We start from the raw sequence: 17,358 nt of genomic DNA on the forward strand, positions 1-17,358 counted from the left end.
GACTTATGATTATGTCCTCAAACTGTGAATAACCGGCAGATAAAACTGAGCCAATAAATCAATAGTCAGTTCCATTTTCTTAGAAGTCATAAAATGTACATGAAACGGAAATTGCTTCACCCCTAATGGCCCTGAGCAAGATATGCTAATATAGACAGTGGGTGGACAAGATATTATTCTATATGGTATGGGGACAAAAAGATTTGTTGAATTGGCAAAAAGTGTTGTAGCATCTGTTTTTGCTGCAAGTGAGTTAAGATGCCAGAAGTTGAGAATTTGCAGGTTTTAAATGCAGTGCAAATAAAACACATACAAACATTGATGCGGGTGTCGATACATGGCAGGTTAACTGAAATCTAGCTTTCATTCTCACTTATCAACAATACATCACTACTCTGTTTGATGTTTAAACTGCTATAGTGCACATTATATTTATAAATATCCAATGTCTGAAAAAAGAAAAAAGGAAGCAGTTATGCATGCAGGTGAGATTAAATTGAGATATGTTCAATTTAATCCAGTCATTGGATTTTAGATTTGGAATACAATGGGGTATCACAACTTCATTTTTAGTTGTACAGTTAGAAAATAAACTAGAAGATGTAGGGACACAAATGAGAAACTGAACATTAAATGTAGAAAAGACTAAATCAATTACGATTATGACCTAATCATATCTAATTAAAGCATTTAACATTCAAAGCAAATTAACCACTTACACAAGAATCGGTAGAAGCAAAGAGATGATTACAAGCAATTACAAGCTTAAATAACCCTCAAAATAGAAATCGAGCCTGAATTGTTCTGTAGGGTATTCCAAGTTCGAGGTTCACAATTAGTATAGCTGTATTTCCATGTTTTGTTAGAAACAGCTGACATTTGTCATGCAATTTGTTGTTTTGTTTTGTTTATTTTTAAATAAAGTAGATTTTTGAGGTTAGAAAAAAAAAGAATAGCAAAAAAACAATGACAGACTTAAATATGGAAATAAAACGTAGCATCTATCACAGAGAGGACTGTGGACCCAACCTTAGCTTACAGCTAACAATGATGTGTATTATAACTGAATACATTTTACTACAGAGTCCTAAACAACAGTAACCTCTGTAACCCAATGCTGAAAATTAGCTTCAAGAAGCATTTTTTTACAGCGCTGAGGAAAACATGATTAAACATAATTGAGTCTTACTACAAGAAACCAAGTTTTTCTCATAATCTTTAAAAGTAGCCTTCTGATTGATCAAAATTTACCTCTATTTTATAAAGACTGGAAGAATAACAATAAATACATTTAACAAGGACATGTTAAAAACAACATCTGCCTCACTGTTAACTCTTGGCCAAAATGTGTATCATTCAATAAGACAGCAGTTACAAGCACAGCAGTAAATCTACAACTGAGAAAAAAATCAAAGTGTTGCAGTGGTCCACAAAATACTGGATGAAAACGTTCACATATGGAATACATGAAATCCCTGTTCACTGTCAGAAGTGCACCATACGCTGGCTGAAGGCATGCACATGTCCAGCTGTACCTAGGATTGAAAATTCCCTGACCTTGTCACTTTACTGTCAGGGGTGGTGAGATCGGAGGAGTCTGCTCTCCTCAGATCAGAGCAGTGTAACAAGGATTAGATGTTCCCAGTACAGCGAAATACACACCTGCCCTCACCCAGAGCACGTTTAGTTTCGGACAGTGACTGCTTATTTCACGTGTCTTATAAAACCTAATTGAAATTAAAACGCAGTGGGAAGACCTCCGAAGAGGTGTGCACAAAGAAGAGCTGCTGTGTACCTGAGATAACTGAAGCAAAGTCATAAAATAGAAGGGGTGGATTTATTCTCCCCAAAAAAAATTATGCAGCATTTCTCCACAACAGTGTGAGAGACTGATAGCATCTGTGTCTGTGTTTTGGATATATTTTTTTTCATGCATTTGAATTTCTTTTATTTTACTGCATTTTATTGTCTTTTTTTCAGGTTTCGGTATTTATTGTGATGCACTTTGTGATTGTTATCTGACAAAGGTGCTATAGAAATAAATTTTACTTTACTTGCCTGTGTTTATCACCCAACCAGTCTCTAGTCTGCTTACTACGCTCCCTTTCTGATTTTTTTTCTTGCCTCGAAGTCTCTCTCTCAGCCTTTGCAGGTTCCCACACAAAGTGGGAGTTAATTAGATGCCGGGTTTAGGTACTGATACTCTGTGTCTATCCTTCTAGGTACCTATAAGTCAGAGGAAAACCAGCTGCTTTTGAAGGTCTACCAGGTGAAAGGACCAACAGAGCATTACCTCAGCAAATTTAAAAACGACAACTGGGCAATGGATGGATATGTAAGAAAAACCTCCTCCTCAAGCATTTTTAAATCTCAAAAAGGTTTTACTTATCTCTGCTGATAATTTACATCATCAGCATTTAAAAGTAAGCATGTTAAGACAATGGTGCTGCTTAACAGGATATGAATAAACCATTAGGTGTAATGAATATTTTCGAACCGCCCTACTCTGCAGTAATAATCATGTGGCTAATCTTACTGACTTCATGTCCTCATACTAAGACAGAGTCTTGTAGAAGAATTGTATTGAAATACTAGGCAAGTTCTCAGGTATTCATTCAAATCAGGTTCTGAGATGCATGAATTTGAAGGTGAAAAGTGATGTGGTGTGGTTTCAGAGAGAGTACTTTTATCATACCAGTGTTGTAAGGTTGTAAGAGATTATTTATATTGAATAATCACAATCAGGAAATTTTGTCAAAAGTTATCGAAATACAAGAAATAGAACGACTATATTAACATTTTTATTGCACGCGTGATAAACTTTGAAAGCGCTGTTGTTTCTTTCTTCGAAAAGAAGACCAATTTATTTGTGTGAGCTCAGCTCTTAATGTTTACTTTCTGTTGGTGTTTTATTTTTGTGTAAATTATAGTCCGTTACAAATTGAAGGCTTCTAAGAGTTCAGTTTAAAAAAAAAAAAGCAGATGCATCTCCGAGGTGTTGCATCTAATAGCTGTCTGTCATCAGTTTTCCCTTGTAGACACAGTTGGACGAAGTTTAAAAAGTGCAACTCTAAAAAAAAAAAAAGGTTTTGGAACTGAAAATAAAGTCATGCAACTAAAACTCCTCATTATACAGAAAAAGATAAAAAATTCAGTGTTAATATATTCAATTAAATCCCACTTTTTGCCATTCAACCAGCACAGATTCTCATACATATGCCTGTGCACAGAAATTTCAAGACACTGGGCATGCAGATTGTTCCAAGATTCCTTTTTTTTTGTTAATTGTGGGCTGTCGCAGCTATTTCATCTTTTCACACAGTCTCGAAGTGACTCCACGATCTTGAGTTCAGGGCACTGCAGGGGCCATACCCTCTGCTGCAAAGCTTCTTGGTCTTTGTGTTGATGAAGATTGTTTCTTGCGATTTTGGCTGTATGTTTGGATTTGTCTTGCAGCAGAATGAGTTGATCAGACCCCACAAGATGGTCCTGCATGGTGGATTAGAGTTTAACAACTAATGTGCATGAAAGCTTTGACAGTGCGGTTACTCTTTCTTTGACTTTTTACAAAAGTGCTTCTTTTTCATGAGAGTCCAGTAGGGTCTTTGTCAGTGAGTTAACAGCAGCAGGTGAATATCAGGGTCTGTGCTGATGTCCACATACCATCCAGTTTCCTGTAATCGCATACCTGTAAACTTATCTACAGACTTGACATGAACAAAGTACTTCCTTCTCTAGAATAGGTACTAACTGTATTTACAGGGTATGCCTTTTAAAGACACATCATAACAAGAACAAATACTTGTCCTTTGTGTCAACAATTGTCTGCGTCTCGTCTGGTGCATAGACACACGAGTTGTGAACAAAATCTTAACCTTTGTAGTGTTACGTTCACCACCTTTACCTTCTGCTTATTTCTTTTGTTGTTTGTATAAGATATACAGCTGTGCAGCATGTAGAATTTTAGAGTCTTACCAAATGCATTGGAAAAAGTAGAGTTTCATTTCAGCATTTCCTGACATGGAAACAATCATTCTGAAGTGCTACATATTTCAGTGAAGACACAAAGTGACAGAGAGTCAAAATTGTCAGAAATCTTCCTTCACCGGTCACGAGAGAGCGAGAGAGAGAGAGAGAGAGAGAGAGAGAGAGAGAGAGAGAGGAAGTGTCTGTCTAACAGACAGGCGCAGTTAATGATTGAATCTGCTATCTCGTCGCCCTTATTTGCCGAAGCATACAGCCAAGACTCCAGGAAGTTGATGCCATCGCCAATAAACTGTTCCAGCATTTAACTCTCCGCTGGACACAAACCTCAAACACTGTTGAGCTATTTGAGCTACATGTGTTGAAATAACTACTAGGCGTTCATAACTTTTCTGCAACGTTCATAAAACGTGTTTTCTGTCTTATTCTTCCAATGTGCTAAATCGGGTCCATTCAGCATGAATATATTAAATGCCAGCAATGTCTTAAAGCAAAGAAAAACAGAAAGTCAGCTGCGTCTGACATCCAATGCATCAAGTAGATTTGTGTGGGGGTGGGTTGGATTCTGGGTAAAGTGCAAGAAAAAGCAGGAGGTGAGAACAGGAGAAAAAGCAAAGTACAGAATGAAAGGAGATCACGTTGATAAGGAGAGGTGAGAGGTTGATGTATCTCAAATTTATACAGCGTATTACAAAATCCTAAAGAAAAAAAAAAGTTGAATAAACCATTTAATCTACCAAATGTATAGTTGTGTAAAGTCAAATAATAAATCATCGTGACTTTACTTACTTATTCAACATTTACTCAACCTGAAAAACTCATACGACACAGAGGATCTGTTGTAAAAACAGCCTTGAACTTATACAACAATAAACACAGAGCAAGTCTAAACATGAAAATGTGATTTAAAAAATAACTACAGAAAACTGCCTATATGCAGAATAAAATTACCTTTATTTCTTCTACTGTACTGTTGGCAATATTAAATTGTGCTTGTGTTGACCAAATATTGTCATCTGTCTGCAGTTATCTGTACAGATAAGAAATTAAACTTTCATCCATCTACTCTTGATATATTTTAATCCTGTAACCACACCTATATGTTGTTGTTAACCTTCAACCTATAGTCATAGCATGCTGGTAAGGTCAATACACTGTTACCCACTTTTATTTCAAATGGCTCCTGTTACGCTCAACAAATCAAACAGCAAATAGTTCGATGTGAACCGTTCTCTAATTAGAATAAGCCATTATCCTATAATCTGAACCCTCTTTTGCATTGCAGGTTACTGCAGAGTCTGACCAGAAGACATTTGTGTATCAGGGGCACATTCACAGTAAAGATTTTGGCAAGTTCCATCTGACGAGACAAGGTAGGTGTATGTGCAAAAGTGAGGAAACGGCAAGACATTTGAGATTTTTGGAGTTTGTTCATGAGTGTGAAAATAGTGGTGTGACATAGATTTACTCCAGAAAACATGAGAAACAGAGAATAGAGACTTGCAATGCAGGAAGTGTATATAACAATTGCATAAACAAATGTATGTATTTAATAGTTTATCCGTGTGTGCAACTCCAGGTCCTGTAACCATGGCAATGGATCCATCAAACCCCTATACAAACAGCAGTTCTGTGGCAGCAGCCATTTTAGTCCCTTTCTTTGCGCTCATCCTCTCTGGATTTGCCTTCTACCTCTACAAGCACAGGTAAGCTATACCTACAATGTCAATCCAACAGAGAAACACAGACAAACAGCAGAGCAGAATACAAAACTGCTTTTGTCCTCTATCTCTGGAAACAACAATGCAGGTTTAATGTTTGTGGCAAAAGTAATATCCAAGCCAATTAGTAAATGTGGGAAAGTAGAATTAGTTTCCCCCTTTTGTTATCTTTGTGAATGAGCAGCATCTTAATTTGCTGATCTTCAACATGCCCGCTTGATAAATACATGCAAAAATAAGCTTACTAGTTTCCAGAGGAGTTTTTTTCACTAAGTCTTGATTTGCTTTTAAAAGTTTTTCTATTCATTCTTAACATTCTATATTGCTTTGAATTAATTTGCATGTCTTCACATTGCAGCGATCTTTGCATTGGACAAACATTGTTCCATTACAGTATGGTCTCCCAAGGTTTCAGCTGATAATTTTCCTATAGCTTGGTAACTGTTAGTGCATTATGGGGCTGTGTCACTGAATTCTAAAGTCATGGGCAAAAAAAAAAAAAGCTATAGAATGCTCCTTGTTGTCGTGGTGAGTGTTTTTCTCACATGCTCTAACCATGCTTAAAGTCTGTTTAAAAGGGAAGGGATAATTAAGAGGACAAACTCTTCCGAGAGGCAAAGACTCACTATATCTAAAACCCAGACCACTTACTCCACTCTGCTGTTTCCTGACATTTTTACCTAGATTGTGTGAGGTGCAACTGTTTCTATCACTGTGCTTTGCAAAAAGCAACAAGTTCTCATAGTTTCTTTGATTCTGCCTCCAGGAAAGAGACCACAGAACAGTAATGCTTGCTGGTTATTGTAATAGATGTTAAAACTAGCAAACACAACAAGCCCTTCCTAACATGACTTCTGTCACTGTTGAAGTTAATTGATAACCAGAGGAAATATGTTGGTATCCATTTATTAACTGGAATGGGTGATGGACACAAACAATAGATTAGCAGAAGAATGAATCAATCGGCACTCCAAAAAGCCCCCGAATAAGGTTTTACTTTTGTGATGTTTCGAGCACCAGGTCCTTCTTAATTTGATTTCTGTATCCAAAGTCGGCGCTTTAAATAACCATAACCCATTAGAATGTGTGATTCACCACACCTATTCACAAGGTGACTTCTTTTAACCTTTTGGACCTAAAGTAACCAATTTGCTTTTAAATAGCATGGCATTTTAACATGGATGTTTTGTAGCCTCAGTGCCAAGGTTAGAAATATTGTGTTTTTCTTTCATAAAATGTACAGCCGAAGTCTTTAGTGGTTAAGTGGTTTTACCCATATAGGTCAAGCCACAAGGACACTTCAACAAAACCATTAGTGGTAGAAAATGAAATGATGTCCACGCAAATAATTACGATAACGCATGGAGCTGAGGAAATTTGGTGGTGCTGAAAGAAGGAGACATGCTCTCACCAGCATGTTACGTAGGTTTGGAGGTCTCTTATAAAACGCAGGAGGCTCAGGAAAATTGTGTCAGAGGTTTTCTTTTTTGATTATCATTTTTATTACACTGGATACAGGTGAATACTGGAGTGCACATTGAAAATATCACGTCATTCCCTTAATGTACAGGTAACCTTCTATAGGATTGTTTTTGCTATTGTTTTTGGATATTTAAGATGTAAACAGAAATCAGAAGTCTGAAGAAGGGCCTGGTGCTCACAGTGTCATGGCAGCAAATAAAATTATATACTGGAGCTTTTTGATGTCAGAAACGGTCCTTTCTTTTTTTCCATCGTAAGTTTTGATACAAACAGAAGTTACCACAACAGAAGACAATGGCCTCACAGTATGGTCACTCTTACCCATTGGTCAAATTTCTCGTCCCTTCATTTTAGTTAGTGTACTGTTATCAAGCTCTATTGCTGAGTACATTTTCTTCGGTAATGGTGGAGGTATCGAAGGTGGAGGTATGAAAGAAGCCTTCTCCTTCAGCTAACACTGAAACTAAACCAAATTTAAACTTCAATAAAACTAACAGCAGTTCTGTGTGTTAATACAACTAATTATTTTTAAAAAAAAGTGAGTTTCTATAAAAGTGCAGGCAGAGGCAGTTTCATATACTTTAGGTCAGACAGGTTTAGAGACTTTTAAAATGCGTAATTGTATTTCTAAAGCTCATAAGCACGCCGTGAAGGTTAAATCTGATTGACCTTAGATGTTAATTATTGTCCCTACAATGCGAACAAAAGACTTTCAATGCCCTAAGATGGCAGATAATTTAGAACTAATCTACAGATAAATTGTGATCATTATATTTCTTGTTTAATACTTTTTTTTTCAGACCTCTCCACTTCAGCGCTCAAAAGTTTTTCAAAGTCAGGCCATGCGTCTAACAATGGACTATATTACACATTTATCTTTTGGCTTGTCATTTATGATAGCTCCATAATAAAGTGTTCTGCATGCAGTGAATCCAATTGTGTTCAGTCTTACTGATGTTATTGAATAAACAAGTATTCCAGGTAGAAGTGGTCTATGTTTGCAGTTAGTAACATGCTTTTGTATGCATACAATTAGTATGTTAATTCCTGATTACAGGGACATGTAAACATGTCATATACAAACATCAAGAGCGCACCACTACTCGGATTTAGACAACTAACTCACCGGTAGTCCCATTACTGCGCATTTTGTTCTACAATCTGGTTGCTATTTAGCAGTGTGCAATGCTAGTTAATGTACATTAAAGCTGATGGTTGTATGCAGGACATTGTCTGCTGACACAGATGACAATGAGAGACCAAAAGACACCTGGGGGCCTGGCGGCAGGTAAGACTGGCACCTGTCATCCATCTGGTTCAAACAGCAACAGGAGCTCCGCCCGCCGCCACATCCTCCGTCAACTCCTCATCTCTTGTTTTTTTTTTTTGGTGTGCTGTTTTTGTAGGGCTGCGCAGTAAACTTAAAAAAGAAAAAAAAACTATTCACTTATTGACAGAAATAAATATTCTATAATCTTAATTTAATGCCAACATATCATATACTTCTCATATCAGCTAACAACAATTTGATATATACATATTTATACATATTTTTGTGCAGCCCTGCTGTCTCAAAACAGCAGTCATTTGCAGTAAAGTTACATAAAGGACATTTTATTTCGTCTTTAATCTCATTGTCATCTCTCTGTCGGCATGATGTCATCTAGATAAATCTATGAGCTACTGTAAATTGGCTGATTCAAACAAACCACAGGCACGCATCTATATAATGCTGCTCTTTTGATATTTGTTTCTACTGTCACTCGTATTCAGCCTTGCTTTTTGTCCACGGTTGATGATACTGTAGGTGTAAAGTATGGCAAAGGTAACTCTACTAAGACAGTTAACCATCTTGACTGATATAATGCCAAACCAACAGAAATTTGATTTATTTCTCCACATATCAGTGTAAAGTAGCTGCTTAACCCAGAAACTGAAAGCAAAGTCTGTGTTGTTCTGTGTGTGTACGCAGCATCTTTTCATTGCTACGGTCCATATGTGTGTGGAGTATCTATAATAATGTCATAGCAGTTATGCTTACTATTTTTCAATCGACTAACAAAAAAGAGCCATTGCACCGAAAGCAAACACCATCACAACACATTACACAGGGATTTAAACCTCTGCCGTGCAGAGGGGTCTGTGTCGTGTGTTGGTGTGTGCAGTTTTGTAAAGTTAAGATCTGAACGTGTAGCGTAGGCTTAGTGGCTCCCCAGGGTTGGATTTCTCCCAGTGCTTAGACACAAACGCACACATAGGTTTATACACTCTTAATGAGTTCCAAATCAAATGGCAGCAGCACTCCTCTCTGCTAAAAATTCCACAGGACTTGGCAATAAGTGATTGTATCTAACTGGATTATACGACCTGATTACCCAAAAAAAGTGTAATCTGTGACAAACAGGACAGCACAACAAATTAGAAGGGGCTACTCACATTTCATAGTGTGTCCAATCTAACCACCGTACTAAATTTCTTCAAAATCCATTTTCAAGCAGACCAAGTGATAACAAATATATCTTTTTTGGTCTACAAGCATAGTTGAGGGCAAGCTGCGTGCAGATACACTCATATAAAACTAGCTGATAGGTGCCGGGCTGCAGAACCACTGAAGCAATTATTTTGCTCTAATTCTCTCTGCAAATTGTACATTTCTGGCTCCTAATTTACATGCAATGGCAACATCGCAGGCCCGCATGTCCACCAAGATAGCTGACAGAACAGAATAGGACATGCGAACTTGACTTTTTCGATTAAACAGTGGTGTGTATTTAGTTGTACAACTACATGAGACAAAGACTAATTCATTCCGTTTTCTTATAATTGTTCATTTATACATTTAAACTCATCACATGTTTCTCCTGTACATCAGTGGTTGTGGGACGTTATGTTGTCAAGTAATTCTTAAACTAAGTAATCTTCATGAACACTTGAGAAATTGGAAGTGCTGAATAGAATACACGATGCAAATCAACACACAGCGTCATGCAAAGGTTGAAATAATCCTGGTTACTTTAATATTATGTTATGTTATTATTGTCATTAGTTGTAGTTGTAGTATTAGAGGTAGTACTTGCAGATGTTGTATCCTTAAAATGTTTTAAATAAGTGAAGCTCAAGCAAGTGTTTGGTGCCGTCTGTGCTAAGACCAAGACGTCAGCCTGTATTCTGTTTATAGCCAGTTAAATCTTTCCATTTCTTTTGGACATTATTGCCCAATCTTCCTGCAGAATGCTTCTAGTTCTGTGACATTCTTGAGCACATCACACATGCACTGCTTTTCAAAGAGATGTCTGAAAATGTATGCCTATTAGGTTAGTGTGAGGTACACAGCAGATTTTAAGAAATGTTAAGGATAGAAGCCATAAAGTTTTCATCTGCAGCTGTTTTTTTTTTTCTTTCTCTTAATGATATTAGGATGTTTGCTTCCAGAATTTACTGGTATGTTTAGTTAATTCAAGTCCTCCCCCAAGTCATTTTTCTCTCCACACATTCTGATCCTGAATTTTATGGTGGGAATAAGGAAAAGGTTTTCTTCTGGTGACTCTTCCATGAAGGCCATGTTCATGCAAGTGTGGCTGCACAGTAGCAGAGAGCACCACCATCACCAGAGTCTGCTGTGCCTGAAGGTCTTTTGCAGATTTATCATATTTTTTGATTTGCTTTATTCTTAGCCTTTTCTTGCTTGTGGGCTAATTATTTAAATTGAATTAATTTTAAGAAGGAAAGTTTAACGAGTCAGAGTATTTATGAAGCTTTGAAATTTAAATGACCTTTTTTTTTTTCTCCAAACAATGACGATAAACAAGCCATTGTCCTAACGATATGATAAAAGTCTGCAACTACCAGTAAAAGTTCTCTGCAAGCTCAAACCTCTTGAGATTCTCAAATTTCTTTTAAAAAACTTTTTTTTTTATTTCATCTTCATATGTTTTGGATATCAGACTTTATTCAATAATTTTACATGAGACTGAGAAGTCTGAGTCTGTGCCTCAGAGGCTTCTGTACAGTGTTTTCTTTTTCTAAACATTGAGTACAGTTTCACATTTGTAAAGCAATAGCTGTGTTGTTAATGCTGTGTTGTCTCTCTCTATATTTTTCAGGACACGTCCAAAGGTCCAGTTCAACGGCTATGTTGGCCATGAGACCTCCAATGGTCAGGCATCATTTGAAAATCCAATGTACGACACCAACATGAAGCCCACTGAGGCTAAGGCAGTTCGATTTGATACCACACTGAACACAGTCTGCACTGTGGTCTAGTCCAGCAAACCTGCCGCTACCTATAAAGTGGTTCAGGCTGACCTCCGTGTTGTAGCCTGCAGTGTGGTGTAATCAAACAAAAGAGGAATTACAAATTTAGGATTTGGACTTGTCACCATGAGTAGCCTCTGTGTGGCATGCTGGTCACTTGTCAGCATAATCTGCATGGTAACACAGCTCTACGACACCTCCTTCCTGAACATAGGCATTATTCACCTCATATGTGAGAGATGAAAAAAGGAAAATATGTTGGAACCAACAAATAAGGGGGTAGACAATGACATCATCAGAATTCACAGAGTACCCAAGATCAGTGCTTGCACTGGGAATTAAAAAATGAATTAAAAAGAGGGTATAATTAGTTCAAATCAGTCCAGGAACATGTTCATCCAGTTTGGACAAAAAAAAAGGATCCTACTTCCTCATGGAAAAGGCTCTGTATGGCTAGAGTCATATGGCCTTTCAATACTTTCTTCAACTGAATAGTAGTTTATCCCAGTCTAACCTATTGCCCCATCACCAAATTTGCACAGTGGTATAGGCTTACTAAGTCCCCTGCTGCAGGCCAGACGTGGGTTTGCCCATTTTAAGGTTTTACCTTCAGGGGAAGCACATAGACTACTCCACTTCTCAGCCCCTCACAGGTGCTGGACCAAAATCCTCCCACTGGACTTCCATCATTGTGGACTTGAAAGGACTAAAACTTTGATATGACACTTTACAGACTCTGTTTTGGTGGAATCTAATGTTTGTTATCCAAACTGTGGTAAAGTTGACAACTATATGTAGTCAATGCATTGATAAGATCAACCAGACCAATTCCTTTAAAGAAAATTGATTAATATTAGATTAGTACTAAGAGTGATGGACTAATGCTAAACCAGCCAAGATTGAATGGAAATTGCACATAAGTTTGAAATGTTTTAGCCTACTTAGAGAGCTGAATGAGTTTTAATATAGCAGGACAATCACAAAGATAGGTACGTTTAGCTGTCAGTTATTAATTGATTTTCAAATCGGTTCTTGTAAATTTCTTTACCTTCTGCCACTATTTTGCCTTTTATGATAGCCCACAGTACATTGCCACTAAATAGGCTAAAACATATCAAATCAAGCTTTTGCAAACATTGCTTACCCTAGGTTTTGTACCAGAACCACCTGTGAACTAGCTCTACACGAGTTTGCAATTGGTTTCCAGAGACCTGTCAAACACAATCAAAGAGTCTTCTTCCTGGACTAGCCACAACTCTGTGCTCGGTGGCTGAACGAGTGGAAGCCTGGAGGCAATAAGCTGTCAGGATCATCGACTGCTGCAATCAGCTGTGGCCAAATCCAGGAAATGATTTGCCCATTTGTTATTCTGGTGTGGACTATCAGTCAAGAGATGACTGATTCTTTTTCCACAGTGTACTCTCTAGCCACAAAATCTGAAATATATTAACTTTTTAGCAGACAGACTGGCTGACTGGTGGAGAAATGGACAGACAAAAGTACAGTTTGTCACCTCTGTCAGTCAAAAAGACAGACAAGGACACGTTGCTGCGGAAACAGAGGCAAATGGTTGTCTCTACTTGTCTCTTCTGGCATTTTTCTTCAGTGAAGATATTGATGAACAGACTCATTTGTTCTAAATCCCAGTGGGCCCTTGGGACTTCCCAAACCACTGCTGCTGGGGAACCCAAAATATAAACTTTATATAAACCGCACAAATTTTGCACTAGTGTTTTTTTTTCTTTCTTTTCAACTGGGTTATGGAAAAAAAAAAGATTAACTTTAGGGGGTGAAATGGGTTTGAAAAATTAGTCATTCAAAAAAAGAAAGATAATTTTATTGAAAAACTTCTATCTTTAAACAGATGACTAAAATCAACAGGGTTACAGAGTGTTTGTATATACACATTTATATTTCTCGCTCCCTGTTGGCAGATGTGGCAACATGCTATACTGTTGTTGATTTTGTTGCCATGACATCATGCTAGTCAACCAGAAAGTAGAGAACAGTTCATCTGTGGACCACCGAGCAAGAAAGACAACAGTTCACACGATTTGCCACATTTAACTGTTTCTGAAACCTCTCACTGTTACTTTATATCATTTGGAAGATATAAGCTGAGAGCTTGCCATTTACGATATGCTAGTTTCATGAACAGACTAAATGTGGGCTCAAATTTTCTGCTGATATCTGGTAGTAGTATGTGGTATTATCCTTCCGGGACAACGAGCGACCATTTCTCAAACAATCTTTAAAAAGATGTGTTGTAAATGTTCCTTTCCACTCATATCAAACTGCGTCCTTTCAGAACATTACATATCTGATGCACAGGATCTTGTTAGAACACACCTTTTTAAAGAACACACAGTGTATGTGACCCGTTTGAGACGTGGTCACTTAAGGCAGAACTGAAATAGAAACAGAATGAAGACAACATGCACAATTATGGTTGTCGACAATTATCGTCTCCTGACCCCATCCTGCACAGTCCCAGCCCCCACACTCTCATTGTTTGAGAAATACCTCGTGTGCAGAGAGTTAAGTAAAGGCCTGCTTATCAATGCTGGAAAAGTCACTGCAACAAATACACAAGCTTACCAAGTGCAATCTAGTCCGCTTATTTCACAGTATTGTAAGTCTAAATGTCACTTTAACTCCCATGAGTCTGCAGCAGCCAACAAGATTTATCAGTTTCAAATCACTTACCAAGCTTGTTATTACTTGTGTCCCCTCAAAAAAATCTTTATTTTTTGAAAGATGCAGCACTTGGTTTAGATCACAGATGTAAACACTTTCTGTGTGCGTGTGTGCGTGTGTGCGTGTGTGCGTGCGTGTGTGTGTGCGTGTGTGTCCTTCAGTGTCTTCAGGCCTGTTTCACGCTTCATTCTCAACACTCACGCCATTATCATGATCCAAAGTAAAATATTCGATTTGTTTTATGTTTTCCACGTTTTCGGTCATCCCACCACAATCCATAACACCATCAAAAAAACCTTGAATCACATCCCTTTCATTGATATGCACAGTGTGAAATGGTGAGAAGAAGTTAGCTGATGACAGCCTACAACAGACAAAATTATGATTTTGTGCAAAAAACATGAAATAAACAATGAAATGAAAAAATCCTGCATGAGAAGGTTGACTCAGCCGCCTGTTTTGAGAGAAGCGAGAATTAATGAACAGGAAAATGTCACTTTCCATTCACATTTTCAGCTCATTTAGTCCAAAATGACTCTGTCCCATATCTGAATCTTACCAGTGACATGTCCTAAAATAGTCGTGATTATTTATGGAAGCAGGGCTGCAGGAAATTGTTGACTTTTTAACAACCGTTGTCAGCCTGTCTTTTACACTGTTGGTTTCAGAGTGATAAGAAGCGTGATGCTCTGGAAGTAAGAATTTGCAACAATCATTAAAATAATTTGCAATGTTTCAACAAGACAGATGACACGCATTCAAAATATCTACACAGGAATTAACTAGAAATCTGTAAACAACAGAATAGCGTCTGCTCGCACGATCATGAGCCTGCTCGTTTTATTTTTTCATTGCAGAAGTACAACCTGTGCCTGACTGTTTTAACTGATATAGTCAATTCAGCTAAGATTTCCTATTGAGTGAAGAGCCCATAATAGAGCATGATATCTAGAGCCTGCAAAGATCCCGCAGATGTATCAAAAGCTTTTGCTTTTATCAATTATAGACAAGCACCTCATCTCCGAGAGTGTCTGAAAAAGAGAATTCAGACTCGTTGTTGATTCTATCATGTCACAATAGAACTGCACTATTGAGGTTAGGTTTCACAAGATGTGAAACCTAACCCACCACTACCACCAAAAAAGAAATTCAGCAAATAAGAACTGACTTTTAGTTCTGATATCAAGCTTAAAGTAGAAGTTTTTACCAAATTTCTGTAAACTCACATGGATGCATGGTGAGCTCCACTTTTCTGAAGGCCAGTGCAGAATTTCCACCAGCTGTGCAGTGACAGGTGTCATTTTCCCGTTTCACATCTGTTCCTTTTCAGAACTATTTTCTTGTGAAAGGTATGGTATCATTTTTTTTCCAGCCTCAAGCTAACTTCAACTCTTCTAAATCACAATCCCCATGTGAGCTAAGTTTCATGCGAATGCAATTCAATGCCACTGCGCTGCAGTGTTTATTCATAAGAAGGTGACTCACTTCTCTTGGCTAATGCACTCTTATATTTCTTTTCTTTCTCTGCTCGTACTTTGATAGATGCACGCTATAGTTTTACCGAGAGGTGGCAGCCTAATGCCCTAATCTACAGAAGTGCTAGTTTACAGATATACAAAAAAAAGACAGTTTACCCCCCCATCCATTCTTAACAGAAAATCTTACACAGCTTCATAAAAAAATCTCTTTTCCTTCCATTTATATATTAGATATTTGTTTTTTCTTGACTTTTTAATTGACATTACATAAATGTAAATTGTTGAAATGAGAGTCCTTGTTTATCTGGGTTACTCATGTTTTCTCTCCACCATAAGTAGGAAAAAAAAAAGAGAGATTAAACAGATCTAGTTTTGTTGCCCATTATTAGTGCATCATCTGGACATGATGGGCATACCAAAGAGAACATTTATCTCAAGCTATGCGTGAGCAGTGATCTCGAATCAAATATGATGTAATAAAAAAATTTCTGCCACTGAAGCTGCTTCTGTTAGGAAAGGCACTGGAAAGACTGAACATATGGGAGCTTTCTGTGACTTTGAAAAGAGGCTGAAAGCAGTATGCTATCAATCAGCTTTTAAAAAATAAAAAAAATTGTGATATTCCGTTGAATGTGAAACATCTTTGCTCTTGGATACTTTGAAGTTTTGGTTCATCTTCTCTTCACTCCAGACGTCCCTTTGGACACTGTGTACACATCTCATTTGGCTTTTTTGCCGTCAAAAAGAGGAGCAGCTGGCTACAAGTTGTAAATGAAAGATAAAAAAAATCTATTTGCTTAGTTTTGAAACGTTAATGTTATCTCTGCATGAGAGCAGGATCATGTCACCGAGCTGAACTTCTCCCTTAAGAGAAAGCCGATTGCGCTCTTTCTTCCAAAACAGCGTCATGTGTACACATGTTCTTGTGTGGATCTGCTGTTTGTCTTATTCTGAACAGTTTGGGCAGAACAAGCCTTATGTGCTCCATTAGATGTTTTAAGAAAATCTACAGCTTAATAGTATCTGAGCTGACAAAGAGTTGACTGCAGCCCTACTTCCCTCATCAGTGCAAAGGATGACTGGGACACCATGTGTAGTAGTGCTATTTCTAAAAGTCACCGCCACATATGCCATGCAGTAAATTGCTATTGCTTCTAAACGTATACTGAATTGTTAGGTTTATTTCTTTTCTCTTTTTTCGCCAAAAGGCACAAGGATAAGTTGAGAAAGGGCAAGTTTTAATAGAAAGTCACTATCACTGTTCATGTTTTTGTTCTGAGCATCGCGGCCACACTTTCATCCCTCATATCTCTCACCATCATCATGTGCTGCTGAACTTGAAGTAGGTGCATAAGAAAAGATTACATTTTTGTACAGAAATCTATTTTTTATTGAGAGATTTGTAAAAAATAAAGAAAAAAGATTATTAAACATGATGTACTTTTTATGATCAATGATGTAGGTACAAAAAAAATCTTGCTCATCAGAGTCAATGTTTTTACTGTTACACACCATGTAAAAAAAGAAATCTATGGTTCAAACTGAGTATCAGATATCAAAATGTCAATCTTGTGTCCATTCTGGCTGCTTTTACACAGGAACAGAGCATTTTGTGGGACGTGGAGTCAGTTTTCACCTGCAAAAGAAATCATTCACAATCCAAAACACTCCCTTTCTTTGCAGTTCAGTGGTTGGCCTAATTTCTTTTGAGCATTAAAGCTTTTATAGAGTCATTGCAAATG

The 17,358-nt window shown here is 37.5% G+C and overlaps 2 protein-coding genes across 2 annotated transcripts in view; both read left to right on the forward strand.

Annotated features, from left to right (window-relative positions):
- LOC140302486 (CUB and sushi domain-containing protein 1-like) overlaps positions 1-17,252 on the forward strand; it is a 275,604-nt gene extending 258,352 nt beyond the window's left edge. Inside the window, exons 70-73 of the mRNA XM_072381305.1 lie at positions 2,223-2,335; positions 5,270-5,357; positions 5,564-5,690; positions 11,291-17,252. Of these exons, the coding sequence (XP_072237406.1) occupies positions 2,223-2,335; positions 5,270-5,357; positions 5,564-5,690; positions 11,291-11,450 (488 nt within the window). The 3' untranslated portion in view covers positions 11,451-17,252. The remainder of the gene's footprint in view (positions 1-2,222; positions 2,336-5,269; positions 5,358-5,563; positions 5,691-11,290) is intronic.
- The window catches only part of rnaset2 (ribonuclease T2), a 67,143-nt gene continuing 67,037 nt past the window's right edge, over positions 17,253-17,358 (forward strand). The window contains exon 1 of the mRNA XM_072380409.1: positions 17,253-17,256. The gene's annotated coding sequence lies outside the window, so the exon portion shown is untranslated. The remainder of the gene's footprint in view (positions 17,257-17,358) is intronic.

The sequence above is a fragment of the Leuresthes tenuis genome, unplaced genomic scaffold (assembly GCF_036924035.1).
Source record: "Leuresthes tenuis unplaced genomic scaffold, fLeuTen1.0.hap1 SCAF_2, whole genome shotgun sequence".
Taxonomy (NCBI): Eukaryota; Metazoa; Chordata; class Actinopteri; order Atheriniformes; family Atherinopsidae; genus Leuresthes; species Leuresthes tenuis.